This window comes from Bubalus kerabau, chromosome 1 (genome assembly GCF_029407905.1).
Source record: "Bubalus kerabau isolate K-KA32 ecotype Philippines breed swamp buffalo chromosome 1, PCC_UOA_SB_1v2, whole genome shotgun sequence".
Lineage (NCBI taxonomy): Eukaryota > Metazoa > Chordata > Mammalia > Artiodactyla > Bovidae > Bubalus > Bubalus kerabau.
The window spans coordinates 190,534,235-190,549,954 of record NC_073624.1 but is presented as its reverse complement, the minus strand read 5'-3'; the positions used below and the strand labels follow the sequence as shown (position 1 = coordinate 190,549,954).

The 15,720-nt window shown below is 51.7% G+C and overlaps 1 protein-coding gene across 1 annotated transcript; it reads right to left on the bottom strand.

Moving 5' to 3' along the window:
* Positions 1-4,733: 4,733 nt before the first annotated feature.
* Positions 4,734-11,727, bottom strand: IRF1 (interferon regulatory factor 1). Its single transcript, XM_055547884.1, has 10 exons — positions 11,588-11,727; positions 10,460-10,551; positions 9,083-9,182; positions 8,110-8,286; positions 7,937-7,986; positions 7,697-7,829; positions 7,384-7,506; positions 7,027-7,076; positions 6,037-6,172; positions 4,734-5,722 (listed from the first exon to the last, which is right to left on the bottom strand). Exons 2-10 carry the CDS (start codon positions 10,544-10,546, stop codon positions 5,610-5,612), a joined length of 969 nt encoding a protein of 322 aa, XP_055403859.1. The 5' UTR covers positions 10,547-10,551; positions 11,588-11,727; the 3' UTR covers positions 4,734-5,609.
* Between the last annotated feature and the right edge of the window lie 3,993 nt (positions 11,728-15,720).

Sequence of the window (15,720 nt, the reverse complement as noted above, 5' to 3'; positions counted from 1 at the left end):
AATTTTTAACTGCTGTGCACCTGCCCTATAGCTCCAGGCTGATTTGGGATTGACAGTGTGAGGGAGAAGTTGCTAGTAGAACCACATACCCCACATCCATTTGGCTGGTAAGGGAGAGGGGAGAGCAGAGACAGAGAAGGCCCCAGGCCAGTCAAAGGTAGACGGCCGGAAATGGAGATGAGCAGCGCCCAGGCTGTCTCTCAGCAGGGTCGGAAGGACGGGGGAGGCCTTCCCTGAAGGAAGCTCTCCAGTGCATCTGAGAGCCCAGCTGATGTAGGGCTGCCAGAGGTGCTGGGTTTTCTCAGGGGTCACAAAGCCAGGATTAGACTCAAAACAGCCAGAGGGTGGCCCCAGCCTTGTGAATGAGAGTTAAGATGCACCATTGACAGGCTTGGCTCATACCCAGAGCCGGAGTCCAGATCTCTGAGGGCCCCAAGGACTTAGCAAAGGCTCTGATTTACAGCAGAACAAGAGAGACCTGGTTGCTTTGCTCAGACAGAAACGCAGCTGAAAAAGTCCTCTTGGATCCCTAGGGCTGAGCCAAAGCCTAGCAGGCTGGAGTTCCCTGGAGCTGGGAGCTGGTTCACAGAGACTTGCAGGGTTGAGCCCTGCTCTGAGGCCAAGTTACAGGCCACTCTGTGTTCCACCCTCAGGGGCCCCACCCACTGAACTGCAGGTGGCCTCCAGGGCATTTGCATCACTTCCCTTTAGAACCAAGTCAAGCCTCACCTCACTGGGCAACCGCCCCCCACCCCCACCCCGGGGCCGGTGGCCCACAGCCTCGTTGCCTGGGGTGGGGGCAGGGAGCTGAAGAACGGGGTCCCACACGGTGTCGGGGCAGCTGCAGCTTCTGCTGCCTTCCCTGTGTCTACAAATGATTTTTGTGCATGAGATACTAGCTGCCCCAGGCGAGCTATCCCAGACACCTTCCCGAGGTCTCAGTTTCCTCCTCTGTGGGCAGCGTGACACTGTGGAACCAGTCTGGGCTCTGGGCAGACAGATGTAGGTTGGAATCCAGGCCCCATGCTGATTAGCTGAATCATCCCGGACAAGCGCCTTGTGCCAGTTGAGCTTTGGTTTCCGTGTCTGTGAACAGTGGGGTGCCAGAGCCATGATGCGTACGGGGAGCTTGGCAAGTACCGGGTACAAAGTGAGCACTCAGGGCATGTTGTCATTACCTAGCCTGACTCGGAGGTCCTTTATCAGTTCTGCTCCTCTCTGAGCTTGTGGAGCTGGATGAGGGATGTTGCAGTGGGCAAATGTCTGTCTCTCCACTTGTACTCAGTCACCATGTCCTGGCCTCCTTGCCTCCAGTATCTTCCCAATTTAAATTAAACTCAGCATAGACTTCCTCAGCCTGCCTCACCGTTGACCTTACAGAAGTAGGGGGTTCTTCTACAACTCCCCACCCCTAGGAAATGGGCAGAAATGGGTCTCTTGAGAGCTGCCTAGAGCTGGGAAGACCATGTGGCCATGTGTACCCTAGTGCTGCCTTAGACTTGGCCTCCCAGGCGGGTCCTGGCTGACAAAGGCAAGCCTCACTCTGCCCTGTACTTTGACTCCTGGAAAAAGAAATCCATGAGCTCCTCATTCTCCCTGCAAGCCTCTGCCCCTTTGACTGGCACAAGTGGGAAAGGTGAGTGCAGAGTTCTGATGAATTTCAAATGTCATTGTGATGGGAGGGTTAGTTGTGCCCAAATTAAGAAAGAGCATGATGTCTGACAGACAAAAGCTTCCTGGGTGCTCCAGCAGGGCTGCTGAGGAATCCTGTACCTTGCTAACACAAGGACTTTTGGATGTGTGCAGACTACGTAAAAAAAGACCAAATGTTCCTAGAGAATGACAGACAGCCTGGGTGTGACTCAGCCCCACCAGCCTGGGGGCATCATTTCCAGGGGAAAGGACTCCACCTCCAACCAGGCGCAGGACTTTTTCCAAGACTTCAGTTCTGTCTTTGGCAGTCCCCACCCAAGACTTCCAGAAAGATCTGAGAAAGCGCTTATCTTGCACACAGTGCACTGAGATACTGCACACTGATATGTCAAGAAGGGATGATTGGCAGGTCTTCCCTAAAGGTCTTCTAGGAAGCTAGCATATTAGCCTCTAGCTTTCTTTCTGTTGCCAAGTGAGCTGAATGAGTAACAGCCCAATTAAAGTGACACCTTCAGAGTAAGGTGAGGAAATTCCTTTTACTAACCAGAAATGCCCTGGAACATCTGTAGACTTGGCAGTTCTGCCTGGTGTGCCTGAATCCTACTTTGCTGGTTTATCCCATTGGAAGGTGGTCCTTCATGACAACGATGTTATCACAACCCCAGCAAAGCAGATCTTTCTATGAACTCCTAGCCCCTCAGCCAAGAGCTTCTACCATCAGTGCTTCAACTGAAGTTCTTGGGAGTAAGCCGCAAAAGCATTGGCAGGGTCTTTGAATGAATTTAAATTATTTTTCCCAAATCTGACACAGATTATACTGATGTTGCTCCATTTCAGGCACTATTTGGCTAATGAGTTAGTGTCAGCTGCCATCTCAGGCGTGGTGGGGTGTGGTAAGGTAGCTCACCATCCTGGAAAATCTGGCTCCATCTCACACTACCCCTCCAGGTCTGGCCCCTGGGACCCAGCTCCCTTGTGATGGGGAGGGGGATATTTTGGGGTCCCTCCTGGACATTCCAAGGAGCTGGTTCCAGTTGTCTCGATGCCTAGGGTATGAAGAGTTGGAGACCAGGACTCTAGAAACTCCATCTTGGCTCTAGAGATTGGGAGTTCATTGCATTGATGGAATTCCTTTCCCATTTTGGAAACTTATAAGTGATGAACTTTGTGTACTAAAACTTGAGAGATTTCCATACCTACCTGGACTTCAGCATATCCACTGCCTACTTAACTGTCAGGGATTAAGTCTGAGGTCCCTGCTGTTTGCCCTGGGTTGCATGCCTTCCCCGACATCCCTCCTAGGTCTGATCTACCTGGCTTCACACTACTTCCAGCCATCATTAGTTGGAAAAGCCACCCACTAGACCTTGCCAAGCCCCCAGTTAGAAGCCACAATAGGCTGGCCTCCCCAAATACTATTTTTCACAGTAAGGGCTGGGCCCTGGAAGAGCTGGGAAAGGCCTTATTCCTCTCCTTCTGTCGCCAGGTGATGTTACTCTTGGAAAATCCAGGTGGATCTTCTGATGGGCAGGGCTTGAGACAAGTCTGCCTAGGCTTCCACAAGTAGAAGGCCCACCCGGCAGGAGGCCACCTGCCATTCAAGGAACAATACTTCCTAAGCTTTGCAGAGAATAGCTGACAGAACTTTTACCCATTTTCCAGTTTTTTCTTTATTTTCCCACTCAGCCTTCCCCCCCTCACACTCTTTCCAGACAGCTTGGCCCAACAAGGGGTTTCTTGGACCAAGAATATGGAAGATGTGTCCGCAGGGCTTGATTTTCCTGAGCAACCCCTTCACTGCCATGGCCTCATTCCCTGGAGGATACTAGTGATGCCTGCTGGCTTTCCTGGGCCAGCTTGCCTACTACTGGGTGCTGTTTAGCCCCAGAGCCCAGCCTGCAGAGAAATGAGAAAAGCCCATTTCCAGACCTCTGACTCTTCACTCTGACTTGGTCCTTCATTGCTTTGTATCAGTGATTCCCAACCTGCAGATTTCAGAAACACTGTCCTGATTCTTCACCCAGAGATTCTGTGTGTGTTAGCCTAGCCAGAACCCTGAAAAGATGTGGAATAAGGATGTCTGCTTCATGTAAGTTCATCCAAGGTTTTCCTAACACATTTGTGCATGGAGCTGTTTCATAGTACACTGCAGGGCTGATTTTCAGCACCAGTTTTTATTAGCTGTCAAAACAGTAAAATACTTTTGAACAGTCAAGTGAATAGTCCCAAGCCCCAGTCCCCAGTGTCCTCCAGCCACCCCAGCCCCTCCCCCTCAAGTCTGCTCCCAATCCAGTATCTACCTTTACTATTCAATATGGTAGCCACTGGCCACGTGTGGCTTTTTGAATTTTAACTAATTAAATGAAACTTTAAAAACCCAGGGAAATCCCTGGTGTCCAGTGATTAGGACTCCAGACTTCCACTGCAGGGGGCATCCGTTCTATCCTGGGTCCAGGAACCAAGATCTTGCATGTGAGCAGCATAGCCAAAAAAATTTTTTTTAAATCCAGTTCCTCCATTGTACTGGTCACATTTCAAGTGTTTGATTTAGCACACGTGACTACACCACTACCTATTGTAGTGGACAGCGCAGACAGAGAACATTCCCATCACTGCAGAAAACGGACAGCAAGTTATGCTCAGCATGGAAGGCCTCAGGGATCTTTATGGGGCTGGGGTCTGTTCTGATGGTGACCATGCTGTGCCAACTGATACCTTTGTGAAGTAGCACCTGAGTACACTTGCATTTGAGTTTATAGCAAAACATTGGAGTTTATGGCACATTCGTCAGAAGAACTCAAAACCTAACACTCCTTGGGGCCCGGGGCCCAAGTCAACTCATAGCTCTACCTATATAGCCAAGGGCAATGACTGTATTTACATGAACATATCCCTGTGGCACAACTGTCCTTTCTCCTGCCCTCTTCTCCATGACCACAGCTGAAAGGATTTCACAAAAGGTGTGTTACCACTCATCCCAAAGTTAAGCTCAGGCAGGATGCCAACAATGAATCCATCAGAAGGTATCTACAAAAAGTAAAATCACCTATGATTTATCTCTAAATAAAAGGCCACAACCCTTATAAACAATACAATTTTTATAAAAAGACAAATGTACATATTTACATACATATTCATGTGTGGTCACACATGACTTAGTGGTCAGATGATACTTCCAATTTTAAATCACACCAAGGTGCTCACGCCTGCCTCCCTGGGCCTGCTGGGGGCTGCCGGGGCCTGCCTGAGGGGGCACGTGGGTGCAGGGCAAGGCACAGTATAAATAAATGCAAAGGCCAAGAGCTTGGGGAAACGTTAGTGTACACCTCTGATCAGAAATGTGGCAAGGTCCACAAGAAAAAGTGCCAGGTTTTTTCACAAGCCCCTCAGCCTAGGCAGGGAGCAGGGCAGAGCTCCTCTGAGGCAGAGGGGGCACTGTCCCACAGGGACCCCATTCTTCCTTCATATTTCACTGGCGTTGGAACAGTCCCCAGGGCTCAGCTAGGAAGGGAGGCGGTTACTTTGGGAACAGGATTCACTTAGTGCAATTGTCTCTTAGTGCAGAGCCAGCCCTGGAGGTGGTGCCATGCTTTCCGAGGTCACTGGTCCGTTCTCTCGGGCCAGCTCAGGAATAGCAAAACCCTCTCCAGGCAGTGGGGCTCCAAGGGGAAAGCTGGAGGCTGAGTCCTGTCTGAGACTGCCACCTGACACACCAGTCTCAGAACCCCATCTTCCCCGGAGGCAGGGCCAGCTTCACCCGACAAGATGAGTCCAGACCCTGCCCTGCCGGACTGCAAGAGGCCACTGTCCCGAGGCGGAAAGACCCATCCTTGGTCAGCAGTGGGGTCACACTTCATCATATCAAGGGGCCGCAGGATTCCTGCTTCTTTGCACCACAGCCACCATGATGCCAGGCCCTGTCGCCTAAAGGAGTCAAAGGGGGTCTGGGGGCCCATCTATGGTGCGCAAGGAATGGCCTGGATGGAGGGCAGCCTGACTGGGGTGAGCAGGCTGTCCAACCAGCTGGGATCCATGTTCTTCATATCTGAAGATATCAGGCCAATATAACCTAGAAGATACAAAGAAGGTTGTGTGAGGACTGGGGGGTGAGGAGGCAGGTGTGTTACCCAACCCCACCAACCCTCCAGCCCATTCCTGGAAGGCACAGACACAGCAGCTCCTGCTGTCGACCCCTCGGCAGCCTCATCTTAGGCAAACCTGAGGGCCTGGGAGCCACAGCCAGTCTGCAAGCTGTCTGTACCCAGATGAATTTAAGAAGGATGCTTCACCTCTGCTGCTATCTCGTCCTGCCCCCAAGTCTCCCCCACCACCTCCATGGGTTTCCCATCTTTGAGAAACCATATGGATCCAGGGTCTTCTTACCCCCAGGGCTGTCAACTTCTGGCTCCTCCTTGCAACTGAACTCTCCATAGACAGAGGTGGGCTGGGCCCCGGGTTCATTAAGCAGGTACCCCTTCCCATCCACGCTTGTCTGCTGCCACCCTGTTTGCTCCAAGAGCTGGGGACAGATAAATAAGAAGCCATCAGGTCACTTCCAGTACAGACTCACCCTCTGGCCCTGCCCCCAATGAGCCAAAGCTTCTCAGCCAGGATCAGGTCCTTGGCTATTTTCATATTCTCAGATGGATACATATGTGGAGTGCAGTTAGGATAAAGGCCTGGAGGTGAGGGTCTGCCCTGGGACCCTGGGCTAACATTCCCACATCTACCTTCTGGCATAGAATCTCCAAGATCTCCCTCTCTAAAGGGTAAGGACATACCAACTGGGAGGGTGGCTTACAGCAATGGTTAACATGCTAAGAAAAGATGCCTTGAAATTTCAGCTAGAGATAGGGAATTATGCCCATATCTCCATTTTCTGTGCTGAAGGAACACAGCCTGGGTACAGCTACTACAAAAACTTTTTTGTATTTATTTAAAAAACTGAAGCAGAAAAAACCTGGAGAATAATTTGCTTAAAAAAAAAAAAAAGCCATCATGTTATAGATCCCAAAGGGTGATTATTGAAACCTGATGTGCATTTCCCAAACTAACAGGACTGGGGCATGTTGGGGCGGAGGACGCGGGCCAGGGACCCAGCACTGATGGGAGCTGAGTCAGAGCTATCTGAGGCCTGCTTTAGGACAGCATGTCAGAAACCCAGCCTCCTTCCTCCCCTCATTCCCACAGTGCTTCTTTCCCATCAGCCAAAAAGGTCAGTGGTCCCCAACCATATGGACGTGACACCTGTTGGACTATGCAAGCCAGCAGGTCACAACAGCAGCAGCAGCTGCCTACCCTACAGTTTGGAAGCCCTCACTGAGAAGTAGCCACCTCTAAAGGGCACCAAAGGAGGAAGGAAGGGGCTTTTACCTTCATGATGTCCTCAGTTAATTTCCCTTCCTCGTCCTCATCTGTTGCAGCTGTGGATGGGGAACAGCAGAGAGGTTAGCTGAGGTCAGCCAGGTTCACCCTGAAGTGCTAGCCCACCTGGTCCCCCTGCTCCTTCCTACACGCACACACACACACTGGCCTCCCAGCAGATGTCTGCCTGCCATGAAGATCACAGAGGAAAACGCTGTCCCGGTGACTCAGCCTCTCGAACCCTGAAGCCACACCTCTTCCCACCTCTTCCCTCTCCTCTCCAGCCCACCAGTCAGCTCAGTGCCAAGTGGAGTTCCAACCCCTCCTTGGACCCCAACAGGAAGGCCAGGCCCCAGAAGCACGAACCTTCAGAGGTGGAGGGCATGGGCGACACCTGAAAGTTGTACAGGTCGCTGGTGCTGTCTGGCACAATTTCCACCGGAATGGACCAGTTAGGGAGAGTGCTACTGACGCCACACGGTGACAGCGCTTCAGGACAACAGAAACCAAGGGTCAGAGCTGTGTGCTGTCTTAGTTTGCCAGATACCCAGCACCCCCCGCCCCCACTCATAGCCTGCTCCAACAGGCCACCACCCACAAGCTCAGTGCCTGCTAGATCCAAGAGCAAGAGCCTTCCCACCAGTGTACACGGTCCCCTGACAGACCCGGCCCTCCTCACCTGGAGTGAGAGTCCGTTCGATGTCCAGGTCCTGCCCCATGTAGCTGCGAACTGTGTAGTTGCTGTGGTCATCAGGAAGGGTGGAGCTACTGAGTCCATCAGAGAAGGTATCGGGGCTGTATTCCCCATATGGCTGTAGAAGGAGAAAGACGCTTAGGCCCAGGCTTGCCGTGGCACTCCTTTCACTACCCACCCTGACCCTCAGGAGACCAAAGGCTAAGTGCTTAGGATCACACTCACCTTCTTCTTGGCCTTGCTCCTAGCGTCTCGGCTGGACTTGGACTTTCTCTCTGTGGGGCAGACAGGCTGTCAGCCCAGCCCTGGTAGAGGCAAGCATGCCAGCCCCAGCTGCCCTTCCTCCTCCTTCCCTCTCTCCCTGAGGGCTTCCCCAGGACCCAGAGCCCTTTGGGTACCTTTCCTCTGGCTCTTGGTGAGGGGTGGGAGCATCCGGTACACCCGCACAGCTGAACTGCCCTTGTTCCTGCTCTGGTCCTTCACCTCCTCAATATCTGGCAGCGAGTTCATGGCGCAGCGAAAGTTGGCCTTCCAGGTCTTGGGATCCGGCTCCTTTTCCCCTGCTTTGTATCGGCCTAGTGGGCAGGAAAGGTGGAGAGGATCGTCAAGGCTCTAGGTGGGAATCCTCATTTGTGCCCTGGCTAGGAAGGACAAAGACAAGAGTATCCCTAAAGTTTGCATGCTGCCAGAGATCCACAGTAATCAAACCAGCATGTATTCCTGGATGACACTGGTGCAGGCCCAGGGCTTCTCAAATGCCCAGACTTGGGCATTTGATACACCCAGCAAGCCTCTGGGAAAGGCCTACCCAGAAGCACTAGAGAGCCCAAGCCCAAAGTGCTATCTTTGTCCCAGATCAAGGCAGTCTCTCTTTGGCTGTCAGCAGCCAGAATGAAGGGACTGGTGCTTGTCTGATAGTTCCAAACATGGGAGAGGACACAGAGTAGGCAACAAAGAATGTTTACTGATAGGTGGACTGAGTGGTCCAAGATGGGCCAAGAGCCCCTTCCTGGAAGGATAAAAGGAGACTGCCAACCAGATGGGCCCAGGACCATTAGTCAACATCAAGAAAAAGGAAGGCCTGGATCTTTTTCAGTGTCCATGCTTGCCACTGCTTTTGCCAGGGAGAACTTTAATTCAGCCACAAACTCCATGAAGCCATACTTTTAAAGATTTTGGCTTTATAAATTCCTTTGTGAACTTGCTGAAATGATGAACCTCTCCCCTAAAACAAAGGCCTGCTCCCTGCCCACCCTGAATTATATACATCTCAGGGAACTCAGAGACCCCAGTGAAGATCCTCTGTGTTAACAGAAGTGCCTCCCTTTCTCTCTTTCCAGCTCCTCTTAAGCTAGAGTCCAGCACACTCACCTGTGTGAATGGCCCAGCTCCGAAACAGACAGGCGTCCTTGTTGATGTCCCAGCCATGCTTCGCAGCGTGCTTCCATGGGATCTGGAAGATCATCTCCTCCTATACAGCACACAAGCACATGTACACACAAAGCTGTGTCAGCTCAGAGACCACAGGTTTTTGGCCTTAATCTGCCCAGCCCCCCAGGTCTGGGAAAAGACTGACTTCCCTTTTTCACCCTGACATCTGGCTGGGGTTGACCCATCCCGACAATGGCCTAAACAGACTGGTGCATCCCTCTGGATCTCTCAGAAGAGGCTCTGGGTTCTGATGAGCTATGGCATCATCAGGTCAGCAAAGACCTCCTTCTGCTCATTACAGATGTGCTAGGACCCATACAGAGGACCCCTGGATGCTTCTCTCTGGCTTGTCAGCACCAACATGGAAGTGAGAACTCAGTCCATTATATGGGGCTTCTCAGAACAACTGTGAGCACTGGCTCCTACAAAGGGGGTTCTGGTCATATACCTTCAGGAGCCCAGGACCAGACTTGGATGATGACTACCTGTGTGACCCTGGCATTGACACTGTACTTCTTTATCCCTCACTGGTTTCCATGGAATGGGGAAAAAAAACAACAACAACAACCCAGTAACAAATATAAAAGCTAAGGTCCCACTGTTCTCATTACTGGTGGTTAACAGTATGGATTTTTGAGTCAGGTTGCTCAGGTTCAAATGTGTGATCTCATAATCTACCTCTCAGTGCCTGTTTCCTCGTCTGAAAATGGAGATACTGGTAAAATCTTCCTCGCATAGCTACTTTGAGGATTAAATGACACAGTGTAAGTAACATACTTAACATGGTGCCATGCTCACTCCTAGTAAGTGAGCATAGTAAGCATTAGCTATTATTAGTAGTACTACTAAGCCTTCAGGGTCTGTTCTTTTTTGCAACAGCAAGAGACCTCTTGGGTTTAGACAACTGGTGCAAGGTTAATTCTTGGGTCACCTGCTGGGTCAGCCACCTCTTCCTGCCAGCAGTGCCCACTTCTCTGTCTCCTATCTGCCCAAGTGGAGCCCTCTAGAAGGCTGTGTGTGCCTGTAGAGGTCTCCCTCAGTACAGGCCAGAACTCTGGCTCTGCAGATGCTGGGAGAATCTTGCTGCTGGAAAACTGTCAGGTGGATGCCCCATGCTTACCTCAAGAAGGGAGGTGGGCAGAAGGCAGCCAGTGGGGCCCTGCCTGGGCTGGGTCTTATACACTCCCTGCAGGATCCACTGGGAAATACATCTACCTACTCCCTATCACTTCCCTTTTTGAACTGCATCTGAAGCTTTGGACCCCTGAAGAACATAGGTTAAAACAGTGGCAGAAAAATCCAAAGAGTAACACTCACTTTATTAATCCAGATCAGCCCTGGGATTTGGTTGGAATTAATCTGCATCTCTAGCCAAGGTCTCATGCGCATCCGAGTGATGGGCATGTTGGCTGTGAAGAGAAGACAGAAGGCTCCTGTTTGGAGTCTGTTGAGCACTCCCTGGCCACTACCCAGCCCCACCCCAGGTCATTCAGTTACCCTCCCCTGCCCTCATCTAGATACCAAGTACTACAATCATGCAGAAGGGGACTTTCTAATAAAACCTCCCTCCAAATCTTTTCAGCATCTTGAGCAACACACTCCTTCCCTCAGCCCCTCCTAGACAGTCTTGGGAGGAGACAGACATGCCAAGTGATACTTTCAAGATTTATGTTAAGGAAAAGGGAGAAAACACACAGATATCTAAATACTAGAACTTTTCTCCCCAAATTCAAATTATTTGGGAAGAGAGGGGCTTGTTTTGCTTGATGCCAAGCAATTTCCCTGTTTGAGTTGTTGTCACTAGCCGTGCACCTTCCCTAATGGACAATTACCCTGCATCCTCGTCACCACCACCCCCCAATCTATCCTATGCCTCCCTGACAGCCACAGTGCCAAGGCCCGTACGCTAACAATTTCGCCCTGGTTGCCCTCCGTGGGCAAAGTGGCCCAAAGAACACCTGTGGCGCCTCTTCCCGCGGTCCCGTGAGGTCCTCCAACCACCCAGCGCAGCAGGCCCCAGCCCCGCCACCTGCAGAGACAGCCTGAAACCTGGGGGCTAGGCCTGAGCTGGAACCGCCGAAAAGCCGGCGCAGGGAGCAAAGGGCGCCCACGCGCTGATATACAGTCGAATCCCCCGCACAGTCCTTGGATGCGTGCAACCAACACAGAGGGCCACCCAGAGGCCGCCAGCGGCTTCGCGCACAGGTCTGCGACAGCGGCCAGGCACGGGCAACCTCGGCGGGGTGGGCGGTCCACGCCGCTACTCGCCCTCCCCGCGCAGCTGCCTGCGGCTCCTCCAGCGCCCTCCCGAGCCCGCGCGGGGGCCCAGGCAACGCCGCGCGCCCGTCACTCTCCCGGCAAGGGTTTTCGTCCCCCACTTCCTGGTGCCCCGAGCGCGCCTTTGTCCGATGCCACCGTTGCCCCCTGCGGCGAAGGCGAGCTCACCTCGACAGCAAGCGCTACCCGACGGCAGCAACCGAGGATCCCGGCGAGGACTGCTTTTGCGGGCGCTAGGAGCGCGATTCAAGTGGGAACGGGGAGAAGGCAGAGGATGCCCAGGTCGCGGAGCCACTGGTCACGGCTGGCCTTGACTTGGCACGGCTCTCGCTGGCCTCTGCTAGCCCGACTTGGGCGCACGTCCTGCCTCGACGAAGGAGTGGCGCGCTCTGCCTGAACCGCGGCGCCGCGGAGAATCTAAACACTTAGCGGGATTCCCCCAGCCCGGGCCGGGCCCCGCCTCCTAAAGAGCCGAGAGGACGCCCATTGGCCAGCGCCGCCTCATCATTTCGGGGAAATCAGGCTGTTGTAGAGCTAGCGGCGAAGGGGAAGTACAGGGCGGCTGCCTCTCCCCACCCCCTCCGGCCTGGCGCCGCTGCCCCGGGGCGACCGCGGGCCCGCCCCGCCGGCTCCCACTCCACCCCCGTACCAGCGCACCCGGGAGAAAGCGCTCCTGGAAAGTCGAACGCCCCCGGCCCGCAGTTGCTCCCCTCACTCGGCGCTAACCCAGCCTGCTAGCTCCTGAGGCCATCTCCTTGCCCTTCTTTCCTGGGGATGCCCCGGGATCTCTGTCTTCCCAGCTCCGGTGAGGGGGTCACCCCGGCACCTGCCGTCCTCTTCAGAGTGGACGCGAGAATTGAGTCCTTGAAAACCAACCTGCTTCCTCAAGCCCGTTAATGGGTGTCAAGCAGGGAGGGTTTCAGCCTTCAAACCTTCGAGGGGTGGCCCACCTCCGGGGGGTTCACCTTCCCCGGGGAAGTGAAGGAAAGCCTACCCTGCGTGGGGCTGCCGAGACTAAAAGAAATCCCAGTTTGACAGCTGTAGTTTCCTCAACTCCAAAACAGTAGCCCTACTTTGCTGCTTTACCGTGACAGAGAGAGGATGTCTGTGAAACATCATGCCCTACTTGGGCAGCAGATGATGCGTGGTTTTCGAGGCCCCTGCCAGAGTCTGTGACCAGGGAGGGACCTCTTCCGCTTCTCCATCTACATTCTTGGGACTGCCCCACTGCTGGCCTTAGGGAAAGAGAGAAGGGTTTCAGAGAAGCCAGGACTGCTGAGTTGGGGTGGGGGTGGGGTAGCCTTGGTTCCTCCTAGCACTCCTGCCTTAGGCCACTTCCACAGACTCCCTTGGCCCTTGCATGACAGCCTTCCTTGGCAGCACTGGTTTAGTTTCTGGGGCCTCAGGGCTTGGTCCAGAGAGATTCTGGGCAAATGGGGGTAGTTGCTTACGTTGATCAAGGCCATGGGTCTAGCTAAAGGGTTGGGGAGCCCAGGTCCCAGGTGCTTTGGGAATGATAGCTATCGAACTCCTGTGCTTACAACTAGACCTTGCCCTACTTGTACACCTAGAGGCTGGGCTGAATGTTCATTTTTCTCTCCAGAGCTCTGGCCAGCAGGCTTCTTTCTTCATCTCCCCAAAGCTGCTGACTCAGAAGTAAATCTCTCTTCCAGGTCAGGTTGATGTGTCTTTCCTGTCATCCCAGCTCTCCCTCCATAGCAGGATCCAGCTGCAGTGTTGCAGGCTATAAACAGACACGTGGATGCACCATTCACCTGTCAGTCACACTACAGCTTTCCTCCCACAGAGGAAATGGATGGGTTAATCCAATTCTGGTACACCAGAATCTGATGCTGTGACTAAGGCCACACTTGGTTCCCAGGAAACCAATAGGAATGGGTCAGAACTGTCTCCCAGATACTGATGGGCGAGGGAGCTGAGAGGCAGAGAGACAGGAGAAACTGTGAGGAATGAGACTACCTGGGTGTTAAGCAGATGGAAGGTGCTGAGGCCCTGGAAGGGGGAGAAGGGTTGGGGTGCTTTAAATGATAGAAGGGAGTGGGAATGCACTACAGAAACCAAGACCTTTCAAGCAAGAAGAGAAGAAAACAAGTGGCTCCTGAGTTGCTAAATCTGTTTTCTGTGCAGCAAATGAGTGCTTGTCCTACCCCTAGGAAACTGACAGCTGCTGGAAAATGCAGAGTGACATTGACCTTGGGAAGGCAACAGGAGAGAGTAAAGTGTGCTTTAAAATAAAAATTTTAATTCATAGATAATCATCTGTATGTATACATCTATAATGAGCGTCTTTCTGTGTCATGAAACGTACTTCTGCAATATCATTTGTAATGGGTATATATTATTCTACCATAAGGATAAATAAAAATTTACCCAATTAATCCCCTATTGTAGGACATTTAGGTTATTTCCATTTTTTCATAATACAGACAGCACTGTGTAGCTAAATCTTTGCGCACACCAATCATTTTTTTGCTAAGGAGAAATTCCCCAGTGTTAGTATTTACCAGTGAAATTGTCATTTTACATTTTTGAAGTGATCTTTGCCTTTTTTTTTTTTTTTAACTGTAGGGATTCTTTCATATTCCTGATGCTTATTATGATTGGGGGTGCTATACTCCAAATCAGTGAAATAAAAGCTAACCCCTGTTTAAGCATCTCACATTTTTATTGTAACTGTTCTTGATGAATCCCATTCTAAGATGCATCACACATTCCTTGGGAAGCTGGACAGATGCATTTTGTCCTTTTTAGGTTTCTGTTAGTAATTCAGGGCTGGCCTTTCCACATTTCTGACTCAAAATACTCTTCTGTACTTCCAGACATCCCCTTTGGGCAGGTGACCTCCAAAACCACACTGTGGCTGCCTTCTGGCTGCTCCCCTACAAACCTATCCACAGATTCCACACACAGCAAACAGAACTCTTGGCCTCCCCTTTCCACACTGCCCGGAGCAGATTTCTTCCTAGTTCCAGCTCCCTCTCTGATGAAGTCTTTCCCATCCTCCTCCCCTCTTGGCCTCACCTAGTCCTCTGGGTCTTTCTTCCCTACATCAAGTCCTGCTTTCACATTTGAGGATCAGACTCTTGTTGCCACAGCCTCCCCTTGGGACTGCCTCCCTTTCTGGCCTGCCCTCCAGGCACCTCTGCTCTAGGATTATTTCTGTAACTTTGATGATCTCCCTAACATTCAGGGTACACATGGGAGCTTTCTGAGTTCCCTTAGACTCCTTAGCCCCACATTCAATTCACTGCTGACTGTGGTCCCAAGCGTCCCATTCCAACCTTCTGTCCCACAACTCCCCTACCCTTGGACTATAGGGCCATGGAAAGAGAACACAGAATTTGAGTTGTGACGCTCCATTCTTGTGCTTTTTGCCACTTTGCTGTGTGACCTCAAGCAAGTTACTGTCCTTCTCTGGATCTCAGTTTTCTCATCTGTAAAATAGAAGTACTCTCTGCACATCTGTCCTAATTGTTACAAAGATGAAAGAAATTATATAGACTATCAAACTCCTTTCTCAAGTGTAAGACATTAGTCAAATGACATGTATTCACAGTAATGCATGAACCTTTCACTGTATTTCCATTCTCTGAACACACTTTGTATTTTTCCCGTCTTTGCTCTTTCCATTTGCTCCTCATCCCTGACTTCCTAGGATACTTAGCATCACTCACCTTACCTGCTGCTCCCCCACTCCCCCCACTTCAATTTCAGTCTCTGTTTTAAGGCCCAGAGCAAATGCCTGGTCTTCTATGAAGCACCTCCAAAGCAGCCAACCAGAAATCCTTCCCCTCCTCAAAACCCCCTAGCCCTCAACTTTCGTGTTGTCTTTTCTCTTCTACTTATCACCTTCTGGGTGGTGACTTTCTGTAGAACGAAGTCTGCATTTGTTTTTGTTTTTGTTTTTTTTTTTAACCACCCGAACATTATGCAAGATCTTAGTTCCCAGGGATCAAACCCATGCCCCCTGCAGTGGAAGTGCAGAGTCTTAACCACTGGACCACCAGGGAAGTCCCAAAGTCTGTGGTTTTTCTGCAAGAGACCTGAGGGTTTTCTGCAGGGTTCCTCACACTGCAGCTGGAGTTAGCTCCAGAGCAGGGTCTCATTCAAGGATACCTTCCATCTATACCGTCACTCAATAAGGGCACATTTATTGCAGTTGTTCTGTATTAGGGTCTGGAGTTTTCTGGGCTGCCAGATGAGGCTGACTGGCTGGCAGAACCACCTTTGAGATGGCCTCTGCAATCAGGCTGCTGAAGGCAAGATCACCTCTCTGGAAA

Coding starts and splice junctions, on each gene's coding strand:
- IRF1 (XM_055547884.1), bottom strand. CDS start 10,546: ATGCCCATCACTCGGATGCGCATGAGACCTTGGCTAGAGATGCAGATT. Junction 7,507..7,696: donor CGAACGGACTCTCACTCCAG/GTGAGGAGGGCC, acceptor GTTGTCCTGAAG/CGCTGTCACCGTGTGGCGTC. Junction 5,723..6,036: donor AGAAGTTGACAGCCCTGGGG/GTAAGAAGACCC, acceptor TGTATCTTCTAG/GTTATATTGGCCTGATATCT.